Here is an 18,534-nt window from a genome sequence, read left to right on the forward strand (position 1 = left end):
ATTAAGGACGGAAGCAACTCCAAGAAGTATTCTATGCGAAACAGCAAGGTCGTTTTGTGGATGAAAAATCTGCTTTCTGAAAAATGAAAAAGCCCCAGAACTCTCTCTCTATATAAATAAACCGAATGACATTGCAAAACGCGCATATTAAAGTTGCTCCTGGGTCTAGATGGGATTCGAACCCAGGCCTCCAGTTCTGGGTTCGAATCCTGGGCAGCAATCGCCAGGGCAGTGTGAAGAAAGAGGAATTACTGCAAAACGCAGTGTAAAACACGAAGACAGAGAGAAAGAAAAATAAACTTCGTCTTATGAAAAAGCTTACAAGGAGGAAAAGAAAACGGGGGCTTTCTTTTCCTTACTGCTTGGGAGATCCACAGCGGGTGTGAACGGGCGAACGCGGTTCTGTTTTCGATGTCTCCTTAAACCCCCAAAGTCCAGTAAAAGTGGCAAGCTTGGTTTTACTTTGTCATACGCAGTTTCCAAGCGAGAAACAAAAGCAGTCATGTGGGTCAGGATCTGTTTCGTAAGGAAGAGAAAATTTCGCAGCCCTGGAAACCGGTACCTTTTTTTTTTTTTCCTGGTGTCCGGTTTGCAGGAATGACGTTCCAGGCCATGGGCTCAGATATGTACGTGTAGAGAGGTGAAATAAGGACGAGCTTATACTTGAGGCTAATTCCTGGTGAGGGCGCTGCAGTCGATCGCTCGTGGCGGCTTCAGAGCGCGTTCTCCACCTGGCATTGTTGTGCAGCTGCGGCGTCGAGCGTTAGTCGCACTGGTGGAGTAGCGCGTCGGGACGATGTCCGTGGCGCGTGCGTTGGTTATTGCGCGTGTGCTCGTGCGGATGTGAGAGTTTCGCCCGACTTATGGATACGAGATATCTCTCTGCCCACCGATCCAGAAAGTGTGTGAAAAGATATGACCCTGGTGATCCCGACCTACCACGCTAACAACCTCGGTCGGATCTCCAACAACGCCACCTCTGCGTTCGCCGCTACGGCAAACTCCAACAGTACGATGCCGTGTGGTTTCGAGGGGGAGTCAGTGGACTTCGAGATGGTGTCTGCATCCTTTGATTCCAATTGCTGGCCTTCCTTTGATTACCTGTCCAGCTACGGGACGATTGCAGGTAAGTTAGTGTCGTTTGCTTTTTCTTCCTTTTCAAGCGTGCTGTCGTTCTGCGTGTGTGTGTCACTCGATTTACTGAAATGGCAGGGGTTGGCTCGTTAGGTCACGCATTTTTGTTTGTTTTTGGCAGTGTCAATGTCATCCGTGCTGGATTTAGATGGCGACTTGGCGACTATTTTTCGGCCTTAAAATGCCCTTCCATCTTCGCCTCGAGTCTTCTAACCCACGTAGACAACCCTAGTTCGGTGATCGTTAGTGCAGCCAGAATGGAGTTCACGAGTGCCAAATTGTTTAATACATTAAATCGTAATTAATTAATTATTAGTTTTCCTTTTAACTTTTGATCTTCGTAATCGGGTGACCTTTAAATGCTTTCGAAACATTTCATTCGGAAAAAATGCCGAATTTGAAGAGCCCTAGTCTTCACCCCACCGAGTTGGAAGCAGTTTCGACAATAATCTTCGACGAGATTTCCTGAATGTACAAAATAACCAAATCCATAATAAAATATTTCCAATTATTTAACCCGAAATACGCTAGTTAGCGCAGTGCACACTAGGGGGCACATTTACAGAAGTTAAGATTTACGAAGTTATCGAATGCAGTGGTGCCACCGTGTTCCAAAATGTTTTCTAATTCAGTAAAGTGCTTTAAAATGTTTACTATTTCTTTAATTAATTGTCGCAGAAGGTGAGAAGAGCGCGCTCGTAACCAACCAAAGTGACGAAATGTTTCGTGTAAAGTGTGTCACAGTTCCATTATCGTCGTTTCCTGGGACACAAAACAGCTCACTTCGTCGTGACGTGACTTCCGGCTATTCATGCCTTCGCTAATTACTGGGGAAAAAAATGGTAAACTTCCGTACCGTTTATATCAGTGGTTTTTTTTTTTGTTTCTATTTCATTTAATGAATTTTCATTATTTTACAGAACATTTAGAAGAACAATCCGCGTATAAACTCCAGTTGTTATTTATATGATTATTACAATTTTAAGTAAATCAGTTATTTGTTAATAAATATTACTTTCCACACTTTCATTACTATTAAATGCAGGAAAAATGAAAATAAAAGATTTAATAGCACAGATTGCTGCGATTGTGTTCATTCGTATCATAATCAGCTACTTTAGTTAAGCCTAAAGAGAACTTAACAGTATATTCCAAAAAAAAATTGTGAAGTCGACTGTTTAGATTCTCCTAAACTGCAGTTTAAGAAATCTGACACACACACACACACACACACACACGTGTAATTCTTAACAAATATGCAAAGCAGTTATTTTACTTTACTGGGTTGGATTCTTGATCGATTCACATCAATCACTTGCTTGTGAATCGCAGATTGCCGATGAGGTTATAAAAGTGAGGATATAAAAATCGTAACCTCATAAAATTTTTTTTCAATTCATTACGTTATTCATTTAACTTTATAATATCCTTATTTACAATGTCATTTGCGCAAATGGCGTGAATTATGTATTGAATTTCGTATTTCAAAATGAATTCATTAAATTGTGGTTAATTAACCACAATTTAATGACTTTATTAGATTAAAACTGTAGGTCGACCAGCGTCGTCAATATTCAAGAACGGCTTTCATAACGTATTATAACATATCAAAACAAACAGAATATAGAAATATAATACAGCGCAATATTTGTGGATGGCTTACAAAAAAAGAGTTATAAAAATCCAAAGTGTTAAGGAAATAATATCCTTATCAGTAAGTTAATTTTACAAAATTATAAGAAATTTTTAATATGTATATATATTTTTAATTCTAAACATAATTCGCCGAAGGAAATAATAACAGCGTATAACAATTTATTGGCTGTTATCCAAAATGTATTACATTTTAAACTTGTTAAGGAATAGAAATCCTTGTCAACGAGTTATCTAATTAATTAGAAAATATCAAATTAATTACTCAACCACAAATTTCCCATTCAAAAAAAAATAGAAAAAAAAAAATAAAATAACTGCAAATAAAAGAGGCGAATTAAAACTTAAAAATAAAACAAAATTAACAAATTCCTCGATTACAAAATGTCTTATGTAAAATTTTACCCGAGAATGTTTCTAATTGAAAAGTTAATATTAGCCAACGAATGATCTCGATGTCTGATCAGTCCGTCTCCACAATTTCTTTTCCCCCCATATCTGTTAATAACATTAGATGGTATATTATCGTTAAGATTTCAGCTCCTGCGTATAAACTTTTACAAATTCATATTTATTGTGTTTTACAAATCGCGAGGCGATTATGTCAGGTAAAGACAAGATTTCAAATAATTTAACGAAACTTTAATTTTATTAATATTTTTTCCCCATAAACGATTATAGTTTTATTCTTTGGTTTCGTTAAAGGATCTTATGGTGTCAGCATCCTTCCTAATTGCAATATTAAGACAAGATTCAATTAATGGCTTCTTTAGGGACTGCCGTTTGATTTATTAGCTTTAGCCCCAATATTAACAACAACGGAATTAATTAACGAATGCACAAACAGAAAAAGGTGGAATAAGTGATTATTTCGTTGAATTTGTTTTCGATGCTATAACACAAAGTATTTACTTTACTTATCAAATGAGAAAAGTGCTTTCATGTCCTGGAAAATGTAACCACATTTCAAAACATCGTCAGTATTTGAACAACTCCATATTGAACGAATAAAAAGCACAAAAAATAAAAGCAGTCACGTTTGGATGAAGTTTAATTGAAGGGGAAAATATAATAATTTATATTTTGGCAAAAGCAATCGTGGTTTGTTAATAAGAAAAAAAAAAAAAAAAAAAAATTCTGTTTACATACATTAAGTGTTACTTCGAATAGACACGAGGTTCTCCCTTGAATTTTTAGTTCATTTGTAAAATTATCCAAATACATGTATAGCGTGAGAGACAAGGTTGCTATACCCCCACCAAATTTCTAAACGTTCGTTGTACATCAAAACTTGGGTTCTTTAAAACGGGACTTTCCTCCACTATTGAAATTCGGACGATGAAGTGCTTGTCCGGTCGTGCCAACCATAGAGTTCCAAGGTCGAGGTGTCCTTCAGCCAACCTCTTTGCTGTTAGGGCCCGATTTCCCCGTCGCGTTTGAGCATGTTTTGCTACCCTGTTGGGCTCAGAAATAATTCGACTGTTTTTGCCGAACAAACATTAAGTTCATTATTTCACGTTTAAGCGTAAACTTTAATAAATTCATAATATCCTGCGTTATAAATCGTAATGTCTTCGAGTATGGTTTTCAAAAATCACGCGCCCCCTTCAGCGAAATTACGAATATGTAATATCTTTATTGCAATCAAAATAAAACTGCAGAAAGAAACTATTTCTAAGATATTTCTTTAACTTTTATTTCTTAATAAAGAACGGGGTGAAAACTCAGGTTATGAAAATTTGTTACGTTTTAATTAAAAGGAAAATGAAAGCTTGAAGCATTTCAAAAAACAGTATTTCGTTTAAATTTTCATAAAATTCGCCTCGATTTTTTTCTTTCAGTTCATGTCATAAATGAAATAAAATAAAACCTTACAAAGTTTTTATTTTATTTTTAAAATTATTTAAAATTACTAAAACTCATTTAAATATTAAAAAAAAAAAACATTTTAGCTTGGCTGACAAAACTAACCTAGTAAAGAAGACATTTGTGAGAATAAAGTCCATTTTAACTTGGGTTGTACTCATTAGATAGACAAGTATGCAGTTGATATGAAAGTAATAAAATGTGTTGTCTACCTCAAAATCATCGTTTCAATGGGTTTTGCGTTAGAATGTTCCAAAAGGCGAATTTAACGCCCCAAAAGCGATAATTGGGAGAAAGATATTATTTTATATTGACACGGACACTTGCTCAAGAATTAAAATGAGAGCTGCTTTTGAACCCGTGGTAAATTAACTTATTGAGGAAGATATGTGGGCAGGTTAACTGAAGAGGTGCTGGAGGGGACATACGTAAGCCCCTCGTTCATTTTTTGGGGATTATCACGGCCCTTGTTTTTTAAAAAAATAGAATAATAAAATTTAACGAATTCGTTTAACCGGAGTTGACCCTTCGCGAGTGGACCACTCGTTAACAAACTGGCAGCGCATCCTTCAGTTAATCCCCAATACTTAACCATAATTAATGTAGTGAACTGGAAATTACAAGAAGTGTTTGTGGATTCTCTCTAGAATACTGTATTGAGCGAAAGAAAATTCAGAAACCGGTTAATTTAAAATGCGACCAATTGTGAGGTTATTGTCACAAACAGATTTTGAAGTCACAATTTTAAAATGTCACGCACAGACAATACAATTTTAAAAGATTGTATTGTCTGTGCGTGACCCGTACAGTACTTGTTGAATAGGCGATTTGAAAAATTGTAGCTGACAGCATAATTCACACGCGAAATATGTCATTTTTTAAAATATATATTTGTTCATTTAGTCTCAGCCACACACACACAAAATATTTTTACTGAAGTACTGGGTACTTATACCTTTAGAGGTGGAGATAACTGAAAATGTGGTCCACTTTGGCTTGACTGCCATATCTCAGAAATAGCAACCAAAATTAATGGCGGACGCAAGTAGGATTTCTGGAATAAACATGACAGTCACGTGTGTGGAAGACAAAGGAGATATTCTCAAATTTTACGATTCATCGTTGCTTAGTTTATTCTGGAAATTGTCAGAAGTAAACAAAATTATGGAAGAGCAATGCACGAACGTGTCCTACATAACCAACTGGGATACGAGTGAGGAACACGACCAAGGAATGATGACGTGATTTGTATGTTTTTCTGAGTCCACAAAGAGGGGGCTCTTTCCCCTGACACATTTCTAAAGCATATTTTTTCTGTTTATACTCCACGATGACCGCGTTAGGTAAGATTGGTTCACGAGAGAGGGAGAAAGAGAGAGCGCGAGAGAGATAGATAGATATTACAAGAACATCACCGGATTTATCAGTCATGCGGCTTCAGCCGCGGTTAACGCGCGTCTACTAACGTAGTCTCTCTTTTGATCACGTTTCCTTGCGGCAACCAAACAGAAGAGCATGCTTGAGCATGGATAGGTGGAGGACAATATGGTAGTAGTTAATTTTTGAATAATTGGTACACGGTCATTTATCACATAAATATAGTTTATATTCATTTATTATTTCGGGTTTTTTTTTTTTTTTTATCAAAGCGAGGAAAAGTGGACTTAAATGGCGAGAAATAGTCATTATCGACGTTACTACGAAACTCCAATCGTAGTGAGTTGAGTGCTGCTTGAACTCTGTACTTTCAATTTTTTTTTTGCTAATAACTGACTTCTTGAACTTTAAAGTGTAAATACCCAAATTAATCCTTTTATTTGAGGAGTGCGGCTGCCGATGAAAAAATGTTGATTGCTCAGTGTTCCTTATCGCAATGGGAAAAGTTGCGTACAAGGAGACGTCACACACTGATTCGTAGAGTCCAATGGAGAAATAATCGTACAATATTTCTATTTGATTTTCATGTAGATTTAATCGCACTTTATAATGCCACCGACAATAACTTAAAAAAATAAGTAACGAATCCGCTCCAGAATCAGCCCGAACTGTTCCTCATAAATTCATGATGCTGAAGCGCACTTCAGTCCGTTTCATAGGTACCTGTCGCTTATGTTATTTTGTCGGAAATAAATCGTGGCTTGTTGAAGGTAGAGCTTAATGGTCACTTAAATGGGACAATCCTGTCTTCTCTTTCTGAATTTCATACGGAGAAAGGAGCAGTTTTCACTCGCCGCGAATGAGTTGATTACCTCAGCAGCGTCATGTTCGATGATGCAAACAAAGTGGGCGATTCCTGGCCGCAAGTTCGATTTTCCACTCGTGTGGGAATACCCGCCACTGACCATTTCCTCAAGGACCTTCGTAGCACACTTTTATCAACACATAATAAAGGAAACCGGTCTTGGGCGATGTGCCAGCTTTCTCTACCTCTCAGCTGCTATCTGCAATACTTCCAGTAAACTAAGGAGAAAAGTTATTTTTTTTAAAATCCGTTTCTTCCTTGCTTGAGCACACCCATCTAGTCTTCTCAGATAAATAATATAGGTGAGTTGCCTGTTCCAATTTCACTGTGACTGGAGTTAATTGAGCTTAATGGTCATTTGAATGGGACAAAGAAAAGATGGGGGAAGAAGGTTACTACCAATTAGTTCTTACGTTGAACCCCTCATCACCGAACAAATTGGTTAAATCCGTGGAACATTTAATCCCGTTTCTGAAACCAGTGTTTGAATGCAGGCGCAGCATGTGTGCCTTTTGGGGTCGAGAACTTAAAGGTCAGGTGATACGGGGGCCATTCCAAAAAGATCCAAACCATCACTCATCTCTTTTTGTGTCGAACACGTTGTTCGACTGATTGCGAAATGCGTTTGTTGAAGCTGAATGCAACGAAGAAAAGACCAGGAGAGTGAGAGAGTGAGTAAAAGAACAAAACTCTAGGCACCTTACATTTTACAGGAAATGGGACCGCGTAGCCGACTGGAAGTCACAACTGCCTCTGCGCACGGAAGGGTAGAGGAAGAGTTTAAGTAACGAGGTTGTTATAAATGAAGTGGGGCTTCCTTTCCGCTTAAGTCGCAACGGCGTTAATCGTATCAAAAGACCCGGCAAACAATTGAAGGAAGTGAGCAAAAGAAAGAAAAAGAGTGGGCGGACAGAGGAAAGATAGGAGGTGAGAGGGAGACTATTGCAATAAGCGATTGTGTGGAGGTTAAAATTTAATTCGTTGAATCTCAGACTATTTCACGAAGGACACTTATTTTGCCGAATTGACTGTGGCAGTTGTCCGCTGTCCAGAGAAGGAGTTCTTTCAATCATTCGCTGGTATCCGCTGCGTGCAAATTAAAGTTCATCCGCGCGAACAGAAGTGGTGAGCACAATTTCCCCCGGCTGGCCGCACCAAGATGATCTTGGTGGGACTCGCAAGCTGCGGGCAAAAGCAGATTTATTTTCTCGAAATTCAAAAGAATCGAGAAATTTCAAAGGTGAACTCCCCAGTATTGTGAAATCTGAGGATCGATTATTTCAGATTTTTTTTTTCTTTCAAATTTCAAGTTATACATGATATTTTCTTTTAAATTATCTTCTTTATGAACCATCTCCATCTTGGAGGTTGGAGGCCATCAACACCAGTAATCTTTCTCTACATTCCTCTGAATGATTTTTTCGATGATTTTAAATTATACCTTCGTTAAATTACACTCAACTATACCGGCCGTTTGATTCATAATTCACATTCTACGATTAAACGGGATTTGCTGCGTGGAATGATATTTCGGATTATTCGTAGCAGACTCATTCTATTGCGTTTTGAGGAATCAGAGATAGAAATCCTTTCCCCCAAAATCAACGTACAGGACGCGAGTTATACAGACATCCTGCTGTTAGTTAATAAGAACAATAAGCGAAGTAACACAAATCATAGACTCAAAATCCGAAAAAAAGTGAGTTAAAAAATAAACTTGATCGGGTAATTACAAACCAGGACCTTTTAAAACAGCAAGTTCCGAAGATATTAACTCCTCGGCAAACTCAATGATCGCAGAAAAGAACGGAAAGAAAAACTCAGCGAACAAGTTACCACAATGTATAATTTGATTAGCGGTTCTAAGAAGAAACGTGCTTTAAAATTTTGTGCACGGAATGGGAATTAAACCACAAGAGGTGGACACATTTAATAGCAGTCTATCTGAACGCAGCACCATTAAATAAAATAAATTTTCTGTTTATACTCCGGGACGACCAAACGGTCAGAGGAGTTCACAAGATAGACAGAATACAAGAAACAGCACCGTATTCAGTAGTCACGGGCTTGAACCCCGGTCACTCAAGGAACGTGTACTTATGCACCCGCGCGCCTGACCACTAGGCTACGGTCATTGAAGCTTCTGTTCAATAACAGAAGTTTATTGAACACTAACGTGTTCAATAAACTTCTGTCGCCAGAATAATAATTATAATGCCGACTTGACCTCTTTGCAGATACTCTCAGCAACTGTCATGACGAGCACCCATATTAATGAGTTCCAAAACACCGGTGCTTTCCAGGGTGAGAATTTTTTTCTTCTCAACGCTTGTTGGAACCGTCGTGTGCCAATGACAAATTGGTTATATCCCGAGCCCGGATCACTACAAATGCAATCCAATCTGGTATCTCGTTGCTAGAAATATTGTCAACTGCCTCGCCATCCACGCAGTATAACACAAAGCCATAAATCCTGAATGAGTCAATTTCGAAGAGAAGCATTCCTTTGCTGAAACCGGTGTTTGAAAGCACCCCCAGCTTGTGCTCCTTTTGGGTTCGAAAACTTGAAGGGTCAAGTGATACGGGGTCCATTCGCAAGAAAACCCAGTCTGTTTCAGATGACTTATGAAGCAATTTCTTACCTGTGTTAATTGATAAACTGATGTCAGTTCTTACTGATCAATATGCAAATCAAAGCCGGTTGTTTCAAAACTCATGTCTCCCAAACAAAATGAATCAGTTAACAGAACCAACATTTAATTCACCGCCCAATCAACAGAGCTAGATATTTTGACCTGTCACAATCATTGAATTTGAATGTCGTCAAAATACTCAGGGAGTCAATCACCTTTCAGATGAACTTCATTTCCCTCATTTAGCAGTCAGCGAAGTCCCAGTCATGAATCTGTTATGTAGCTGAACAGACGGGCGATCCACAAATTAGCAACCTACCTCTAAAATTGACATCGGTTTTACCCTCTGTGCTGCCGTCTAAAAGTACTCTGTCAAGCAACATCTTTACTTCTTAGACAAAATTCTATGCAACAACGTGATTCTGAAAAATCCATGCAGCCATCGCTCACTTGTCATGAACAAACTACTTGAGCTAAAATCGCCGCTACCCGCCCTGTCTCATCTCTTCAGTCGATAGCTAATCAGAACCTTCATACTTGCAGGTCTCCATCTCAAATTAAGAGTCACTCTGCTATATCAAGGGAAAATTTAAGATTAGGATTGGCACTTCCACTATTCTGAAACCAATGGACAAGCTTCCCGCCCCCCGTCACAGAACTTTTTATTTACCTACTGTAGACACTGGTAAGAGCTGAGCAAATTGAGGCGGCCATGAGTCAAGAACTGAATACCGAAGTATCGAAAATTTACTCAAGGAAACGTCGAATTACTCCTCCTTTAAAGTGGTTTGCGATAGTCGGGCATTCATATCCGTTGCATCCAAATGGCCAGTCCTCTCTCTCTGCTACTCATCTTCTCTGCGGCAATTTTAACCTTCCGCGGCATCTGAACCCTCTCCTCCAGCGACTAATGTTCATTTTCTTTCCATTAAATTTTACAGTTGTCAGTAAGGAGCCAACTTAGTAGATGCTAATTGTCTCGACAAGAATCTGCGTTCGGGCATTTTCAGAGTCGAAATTCCACCAGAAACGGCCTTTAAATCAGATCACGACCCAATTGCATCACTTCTTTTACTGCCTATGCTTAGTTTCGATTGCTATAATACTGTGAAGAATGTCATATTTTCTCCGACTTTTCTTGATCCCAATAAGTGCTTCTAGGCAGTACAGTGTATTCCATGTCACGGTGGACCAAAGATTCGGTTTGCAGTTTTCACAATAAGCAGTACCTTCACAAGCAGTGGAAAATCTCTGGCATAATCAAAGATCGGATCCTGTATTCAAGAGAAAGACCTATTTTTAATCGACTAATATTGTGAGCCCCATCGGCCAATGGGGCTCACAATACCGATAAAAATCTTAATACCGGTATTTCGGTATTTTTAATTTACGAAACCGGGATACCGGTATTCCAAAAAAAAAAAAAACATTTTTCGCAATAAATTTTGATGACAATTAGGTGCAATAAAATAAGAAAAAAACAAGGAATTACTTGAATTCACGTTTTAAATCAAACTTTTATTACAATAATAAATATTCTAGCAAAAATTATTAAACATAGTTATTCTTAAAACCAAAAAATCAGCATCCACCCTACCTGTCCGAATGAAGTGAGCTTTTAAGTAACTCAATAGTGTTATGGTTTAAACTGGATCTAATTTTGGTACATATTTAATTAGCGGCAGAAAACGTCCTTTTGGATTCTGTGCTGGTTGGTGCTATTGTACTGAGATAGTCGTAGACGAGTTGCAGTTTACCTTATTCCCTCATCTTCAGAAAATCTTATTTCCTTTTTATCAAATTTAAAAATATTTCCTTTTTGACTTTTTATGGCGCTATATCCATATTAACGAAAGAAAGGGACTGACGGTTAAGCTTGGTGAGGGAACCAAATCTAAGTTGTTGGGGATTATTTCCCTGTACTTTACTTAGTATTGCCGTCAATGGTCACTGCTATGATTTTCTTACAGCAGCTCCCCTCAAGCGCTAAGGCCCACAAGCTACCTGACTGAGTTAAAAAATGAGAATTTCCAGGAGCTGAGGAATAGTCCCATATAACACAGACACACGAGTATATATATTGTATGTGAGCTTCAGTTTCTCAAGAACGATGACACAAATACAAAACAAAAGCCATTTATCATACAAATCTACTTACAATACATAACTGGTGTTCATTTACATCTAATCTATTCATTTTTCTCATTTAATCTGTTATTACCTGCTATCATTTCCATAAAATTTCTCTCAATTATCAATCCCAATTCTCTCTAAAGCTTCAAACACTAAACTAATTCAATCTTAATCACTTCCTCATATTTCTCTTAATCATTAATACCAATTCTCTTCACAACGGCAATCCATAAGTTGCTAACTTAATGCTAACAATTCCATGTAATCTATCTTAATTTAGCAATATCAATTTTCTTTACAACCTCAAACAATAAACCAACTCAATACTAAACATTTCCGTGTTTCTTCAACTTCAACCTTACACTAAAATAATCTCCCACTTTATCTAAGTACCATTTCCAACACAACAGTTCAGAGGACTTGCCTTCCTTCTTTTTCGCTGTGGGATTTCTTTGTGCGGGTTCCTTCCATGGAGTGTGGTGATGTTTCTCTTCTTGTTCAACTCGGCATCTCTGCTGCTCTTCCAGTACTGTATTATTTCGGGATTTCGAGAACAGTTCTCTGTTAATACTGAAGGAACTGACCACAGCAGTAGTAGAAGCCAGTACAGCCCTTCGCTGTATAGCTGGACACTCCCAGGACTGGACCCGAACTGAACCCAGAACTACCACTGGAAGTCTGCAACCCCTCCGAACAACAACCACAAACCCCTCTTTTGGTGCGAGCACCTTATTTATTTCCTTCTCATTTATTTATTTATTCAGTTGATTTCAAGTCACAATCGCCCATTGTACTACTTTTTTATACGCAAGCTTTTACGTGCAAACCCCTCCGGAGTTTGTACGCATTTACGTATCCCTCCCTGTCTAATTTAAACCTGACCCAAACATGTGTTATTCTTTAAACTCACTTTTCTTCCTTTGGTGAAAAACACAGAATATTTTTCCCAGACAACGGAACGAAACGCTTTCATCTTCTACCTCAAGATCACCTATTCACAATACCTTTGAACTGCTCTATACCTTCACCCTTTCCCAAAATGCCCTAAGTGTGGCATTCTCAAGTAGCGGTGTAATAGAGGGATTAAACTATTGTTCAGAAGCTTTTAATTTTAACCCTTCCGCACCCACCATGCCATTGTTCACCACAATCCCTAATTGCACTAGCAGGCCTACTGCCACTAATGGAAATATTTCCGTAATGATGTTTTCTTTATCCTTAAGTGCTTTAATTCCACACACGCACTCTATGCACTAAGAGAAATATATTTGTAAGATTTTATGTCTTACAGTTTCATGACGTTTTCAGGTTTCCGTTGCATTTGGATAACAGTCCCTCATATGCAAATTCAACAGTATTAATCATTTATTGTTGTTGATTTTATAACCTTTATGTGAATAATTCATGCATAATTATTTTTTTTAATTAGTACTGAAAAACCGGTATTTTTGTATCAATATCGGGATTTGAATAAAAAAAAAAAAAAGAGACCGGGATCCCGGAATCTCGTTATTGTATGCCCTAATCAGCCATAAAGGGTTCCACCAATGCTACCTTGTCTAAAGGAATACCGGCGTACTTTTCCAGACACAGCGTCATTAATTGAAATCTGTATCCAGGTAACTGGATGGACCGCATTCCAAGATCCAAAACCAATTCCCCTCTGAGCTTGCATCTACTGATGACGCTCCATCGTTTCTATGACCAGACAGAAGAAGAAGAAAATCTTTATTGTACAGTAAAGATACAGATACAATAATGTGCCCGCGTCAGACAGGAGGCCAGGGGCTTGACAATGATATGGGGTAATATAAAAATTTGTACAGTATAAAAATTTGTACAGTATAAAAGATAACAAAAACGTAGCATTAACCATTCAATAGATATGAGTATGTACATAGTTGTGAGGCAGACAGTACACCAAGGTATGTACACGTTCAGCAACTTATAAATGCTATAAACCCCTTGCTTCCATCCAGTACGGCAGGACGAGATAGGATAACTCATTTCATCATTAAGTGCCTTAGCCCCTACATCCTGGATGTTCTCAATCTACAACTCTGTTGAGAACAAAGTTGACAACGTCCTCTACGTGGGAATCTGAGGTAATATACATTTATCTGAGATTCCCTCGTAGAGGATGTTGTAAATTTTGTTATCTGCAAAGAATTGGGCAGTGATGGTTGAGTAACGTTGTTCAGTGGTACAGCAATGTAAACTGGTTACGGAGTTGCCGAGAAAGCTTGCTGGAACAAAAAAAAATCTACTGAGTTCTTTCCACATGAGTATTCCCTGCCCAAATAGGCGGCCTCCCTAGCCGAGTGGTCAGGAGCGGGAGTGCAGTAGTACACGCTCTTTGAGTAGACCGGGGTTCAAGTCCCTGACTGCTGAATACGGTCGATCTGCCAACCCACACTGGACCAGCGTGGCAGATTATGGTCCATTTCCCTCAGCATGAATTGTTGAGGAGGCTTCCATCCTGCAGTGGGTTGATAATGGCTACACTTTACCTTTTTTTTTTATTCTCTACCCAATGGAATGAATACTCTGTGATTCCACTGCCTAAAGTTCAAGTGCCAACAAGCCCAAAAGATTTCAGACCAATCTCTATCTTCCACTGGCCTCAAACTCCTAGAAAAGGTGCTCTTCCATCATTAAGCCAACGGCTCATGCTACAGAAACCGAAACAGTTCCACTTCGCAGTCTTGTTTTGTGCTACGATATTCATATTTTTTGCCTCTTTATAGTTTCCTTTTTTAATGTTGCTTTTGTGTAACTTAAATTTCTTATGTTACTTCTCCTTTTATTTTCAATCATTTTCCCTCCTTAATGTCAAACTCGTGGCCTTGTTGCCGTGATGATTATTTAGGCTTGACGTAGCCGAGTGGTCAGGAGCGTGAGTGCAGTAGCACGCGCTCTTTGAATGGACCGGGGTTCAAACCCGTGACTGCTAAATACGATTAACATTTGTATCGATGATTTATTGTAAGTTCCACTGACCTGGTGGTCGTGCCGGAGTATAAACAAGAACATTTTATCGTTCCTACTGCTTGTACCGTACTTAGAAGCAATAAAGATAATTTATATATTTATTAAATTCAATGAACAACATTCAAATCGAATCACTTTTTTTTGGGGGGGGGGTATGTTCAAGCGGTGCAGCCGTAAGGACGTTGTCAAGTTTGTTGATCTGCAAAGAATTGGGCGGAGGCGGTTGAGTAATATTGGCAAAGTGACACAAGGAAGGAAGCTCCTGTCTCAAAAAAAAAAAAAAAAAAAAAAAAGAGCGTTACCTGTCCTCCCTTAATTTACCCATTCAATTAATCCCCCATCCCATCTTAAAACTTAGATAAAACTGTGACCTCTACAAGAGGAGGCGGGTGTTTCTTCCGACGGTCGGTCGTTCTTTGAGTAAAGGAAAACTTCGAACATTTCTTCCACAATTATCCCCCCTCAATTTACATTTTTGTTCCCCGTGGAAAGGTGCAGCAGCATCTACTTTACTGAACCCTTTGAAGGATTTGAACACCTCGATCACGTTACCTGCAGATTCCTGGCTTTCCAAACACTGCCCCTCACAAACTGAAGTCTCTCTGGTTAAGTTATGTATGGATGACTTCACGCCCGTAACCAATTATTATTATTTTCTTATACTTTTCTCATTCTGTCACTCTTTTATTATCTCTTTATGCACTCATTACGGGTAGGACTCCTTCCGTGATAGTTTATTTTTGAGACAACTCCCGTCAAGGCCCACAATGAAACCTGACTGGGACTTTAATCCTCGGTACGTTTAAAAGATTCAAAAGTTGACGGTTATTTCCTTCAGAAATGTGTACATTTTGGAAAAACGGTGGACACAAAGAGAGGCAACTCGCACGATGAGATTGGCAAAAGGGTGATTGCGCGAGGAAAGACTTCGATTATGCGCTCCACGGAGATTGGAAACTTTCGAGGGGATCTGATTGAGGTTTCTAAAGCGATCAAGGGGTAAGTAAAATGAATGAAGGCGGAATTTTCACTCTTACAGAGAATCCCAGAAATTGGGACCGTAAATTCAAATTTCGGGAAAGACGTTTAGACTCGATTAGATTGTACAAAGTTTTCTTTTAGCCAGCCAGTCGTTGATTGCCGGAACAGGTTGCCTTCGCAGGTGGTTGAGGGCTAATAGTTTGAAGAAATCGAAACGCCATCTGGATAATTACCCACGTGAGGAGGGAGGCGCATAATTTGTGTTTTCTTATCTGCTTTTTTTTTTTTTTCTTTGCTGGTAGTGCAACACAACCTGTGGCTTCCTTGCACTATATTGCTGATACTAATCTCACGAGAAATTGAGACTGTCAAAATACAGCCAGGATATTTACACGAAGGTCACTGATTACTAATAAATGATACTTTCTTTCTTCATTTACTTTACCAAAAAATAAATATTTTTTTTCCTCCAATTAAAATGAATGAATGAAAGAAAAATACTTCTTAATCAATTACGTGTAACTACGGTTGGAATCTCTTAATGCCTACCAATCCACCTTCCGTGGACTAATGTATAATACTATACATTAAATTCAAAATTCAGTGCCCATAACTTTGTCAAATCGTGACAATATTTAGATAGCAATAATCATTCTCTTTAAATCGTGCTCTCCAACCAATACAATCTCTTCTAAGTAACTGTGAGGCATTTTTAGTGTTCTTTATGAACGGTGCGTTTGTTGAAGGTCGAGAAGACGAAAGAAGATATTTGTTGACATTGGACTTGAACTTCTGTACACTGTAATTTTCAGGAAATACGTGTGAAGGAAGGTTGTTCCAGAAAACGGAAGTTGAAGGAATAAATGAGGAAGAAGAAAAGTGGCTACTGTGAAGTTGAACTGTAAATGGATGCTGACTGATTGCGGCGCATATTCGGAATGGTTTGGAAAAAGCATGCGGCAGAAACTGAACATCTGAGAGATAAAAAGTGGTGGAAAGGCTTTGTTTAAGAGGAGTCATTAATTAACCTAACTGCCCTCTTTTGAATGGAATCTAGAAGTCAGAGAGGGTTTGGGGGTACTCCCCCAGGTGTGGGAACAATATTCCATGGTAGGGCCGATTTGCGATTTGTATAGCGTGCATTAGTTGTTTAGAAGAAATTAAACGCGAAAACGGAAGAGAAAATCTTTTTTTTTGGCAAATTTTGTTTGTGCATTAAGGTCCAAAGCATCTAAAATTATGAATCGTCTTGTATTGTCTGTAAATTGCGTCTATTCTGCCGTCGAGGTTTCTGTTTGTTGGACGAAAAATTCAGAATTCAGGGTGGGAAAAAAAAAACCCGTTCACTCTCACCATAAATTTTCGTCACATCATTGACGGGATTCGAACTCTGGCATTTTCACAGGGGATTGGACGGTGAATATTACCACTCCACCACCTACAGGGACCTTGAGGCAAACGCAGTGTTTCTGTAATGTGTGATTATTTATTAGAAGCCGGGGTAATCCTAATAAAGTCATAATCCTAATCGAAAATAACCATAGAAGTAATATACTTTCTTTTTGCGAGTAATAAGAAAGGCTTGAGTTGTGGAAGGTGCTGTACTTTCTTCGCCTGATTCGAGAATTATCTGAGGATGGCGTTTAAGAAGTTAAATGGTAATTCTAGATCTCCATCTTATTCGAGAAGTTAAGGCTGTTTGCATGGGACTAACGATTTGCAAATTGGAACATGGAAAATCGTGTGCTGTCATCAACTGGAATGATGGATAGGATTCCCAGTGAGTGGAAGAAGTTAACCTAAAAGGGAAAAGAGTTTGAGAACGAACTGAATATTTTGTAATGGTTGCAGTAATTGATGCAACAAAGCAAGCTTATGCAGAATTAGCAAAAAAAAAAAAAAAAAACCTGCCAAACCAAAATCATTTATCCATCCTTCTAATAATTTTTGCCAATTGTTTCTTAAACTGATTTCAATTATCCACTTCAATACCAGATTTGCAACAATTAGCTAGCTTGCTGAAAATGCAGAGTTTCTTCCATCCTGCAATCATCTTTTCTCAGTTGGAATTTATGATTTTCTCATGCGTGTAGATCGAGAAAGAGATAGGATCCCGTCAACATTGCACTACGCTCAATCCATTGCACTACCTCAATCCACCTCGATCAGATCAACTCACAGGTTGGTTTTCCAAGTTGGTGTTCCAAAACTTGGAACAGAAATCTTGTTACATTTCTTTCTCCAACCATCGTTCTCTTTATATAAGGACGGACTTCATTTATCTCCTTCAAATTTCTTTAAATTTTTTTCAAATTCTCCGTTCGGTCGGTGACTGCTAGAATATTATACGTATCTTATTCTCGACCTTAGAAAGGGCTTTTGTAGACTTGCCTTCTTTCCTAAAAAGAGGCTTCCAGACGTGTATTCAGTACTCAAGATGAGGCCTGACCACTGCCTTATATAACTGGATAACCACCTTGTCCTTGTTGCCCAATTCTTGTATATAGTAGTAGAGGCATGTGATGCAAGAAAGCAAGTTTATGTAGCATCAGCAAAAAACCAAATTATCAGTTAATCAAGCTTATTATCAGTTAATCAAAAATATTACTAATCTTATTAAATTTCATCGTTAATTAAATTGTATTTAAACGGAAATCTTGACCCAGACTAGAGCTGCAAAGCAAAGATCACAGACTAGCGAGAGTGCTTTGACTCGGGGGAGAAACGAAAGGGGCCGATTCTCCAACGCATCACATACTCAAAAAATGTGCGAAATGTGAAATGTTTGCCGACTTTCTAAAACAGGACATGATCTAGCCAAGGAGGATGCCTTTGTGTGTGCACTAAGTGTCAAGAAATTAGGCGCCAACTGAGCGTTCTGATGGACGTCTATGAGAGCTT

At 38.5% G+C, this 18,534-nt stretch overlaps 1 protein-coding gene across 1 annotated transcript in view; it reads left to right on the forward strand.

The window, feature by feature from the left end:
- The first annotated feature begins 756 nt into the window (after positions 1-756).
- The window catches only part of LOC150085114 (uncharacterized), a 58,126-nt gene continuing 40,348 nt past the window's right edge, over positions 757-18,534 (forward strand). Inside the window, exon 1 of the mRNA XM_090376790.1 lies at positions 757-1,126. Coding sequence (XP_090232916.1) covers positions 916-1,126 — 211 coding nt within the window. The 5' untranslated portion in view covers positions 757-915. The remainder of the gene's footprint in view (positions 1,127-18,534) is intronic.

This window comes from Mastigoproctus giganteus, chromosome 6 (assembly GCF_048544385.1).
Source record: "Mastigoproctus giganteus isolate SK-2022 chromosome 6, ASM4854438v1, whole genome shotgun sequence".
Classification (NCBI taxonomy): domain Eukaryota; kingdom Metazoa; phylum Arthropoda; class Arachnida; order Uropygi; family Thelyphonidae; genus Mastigoproctus; species Mastigoproctus giganteus.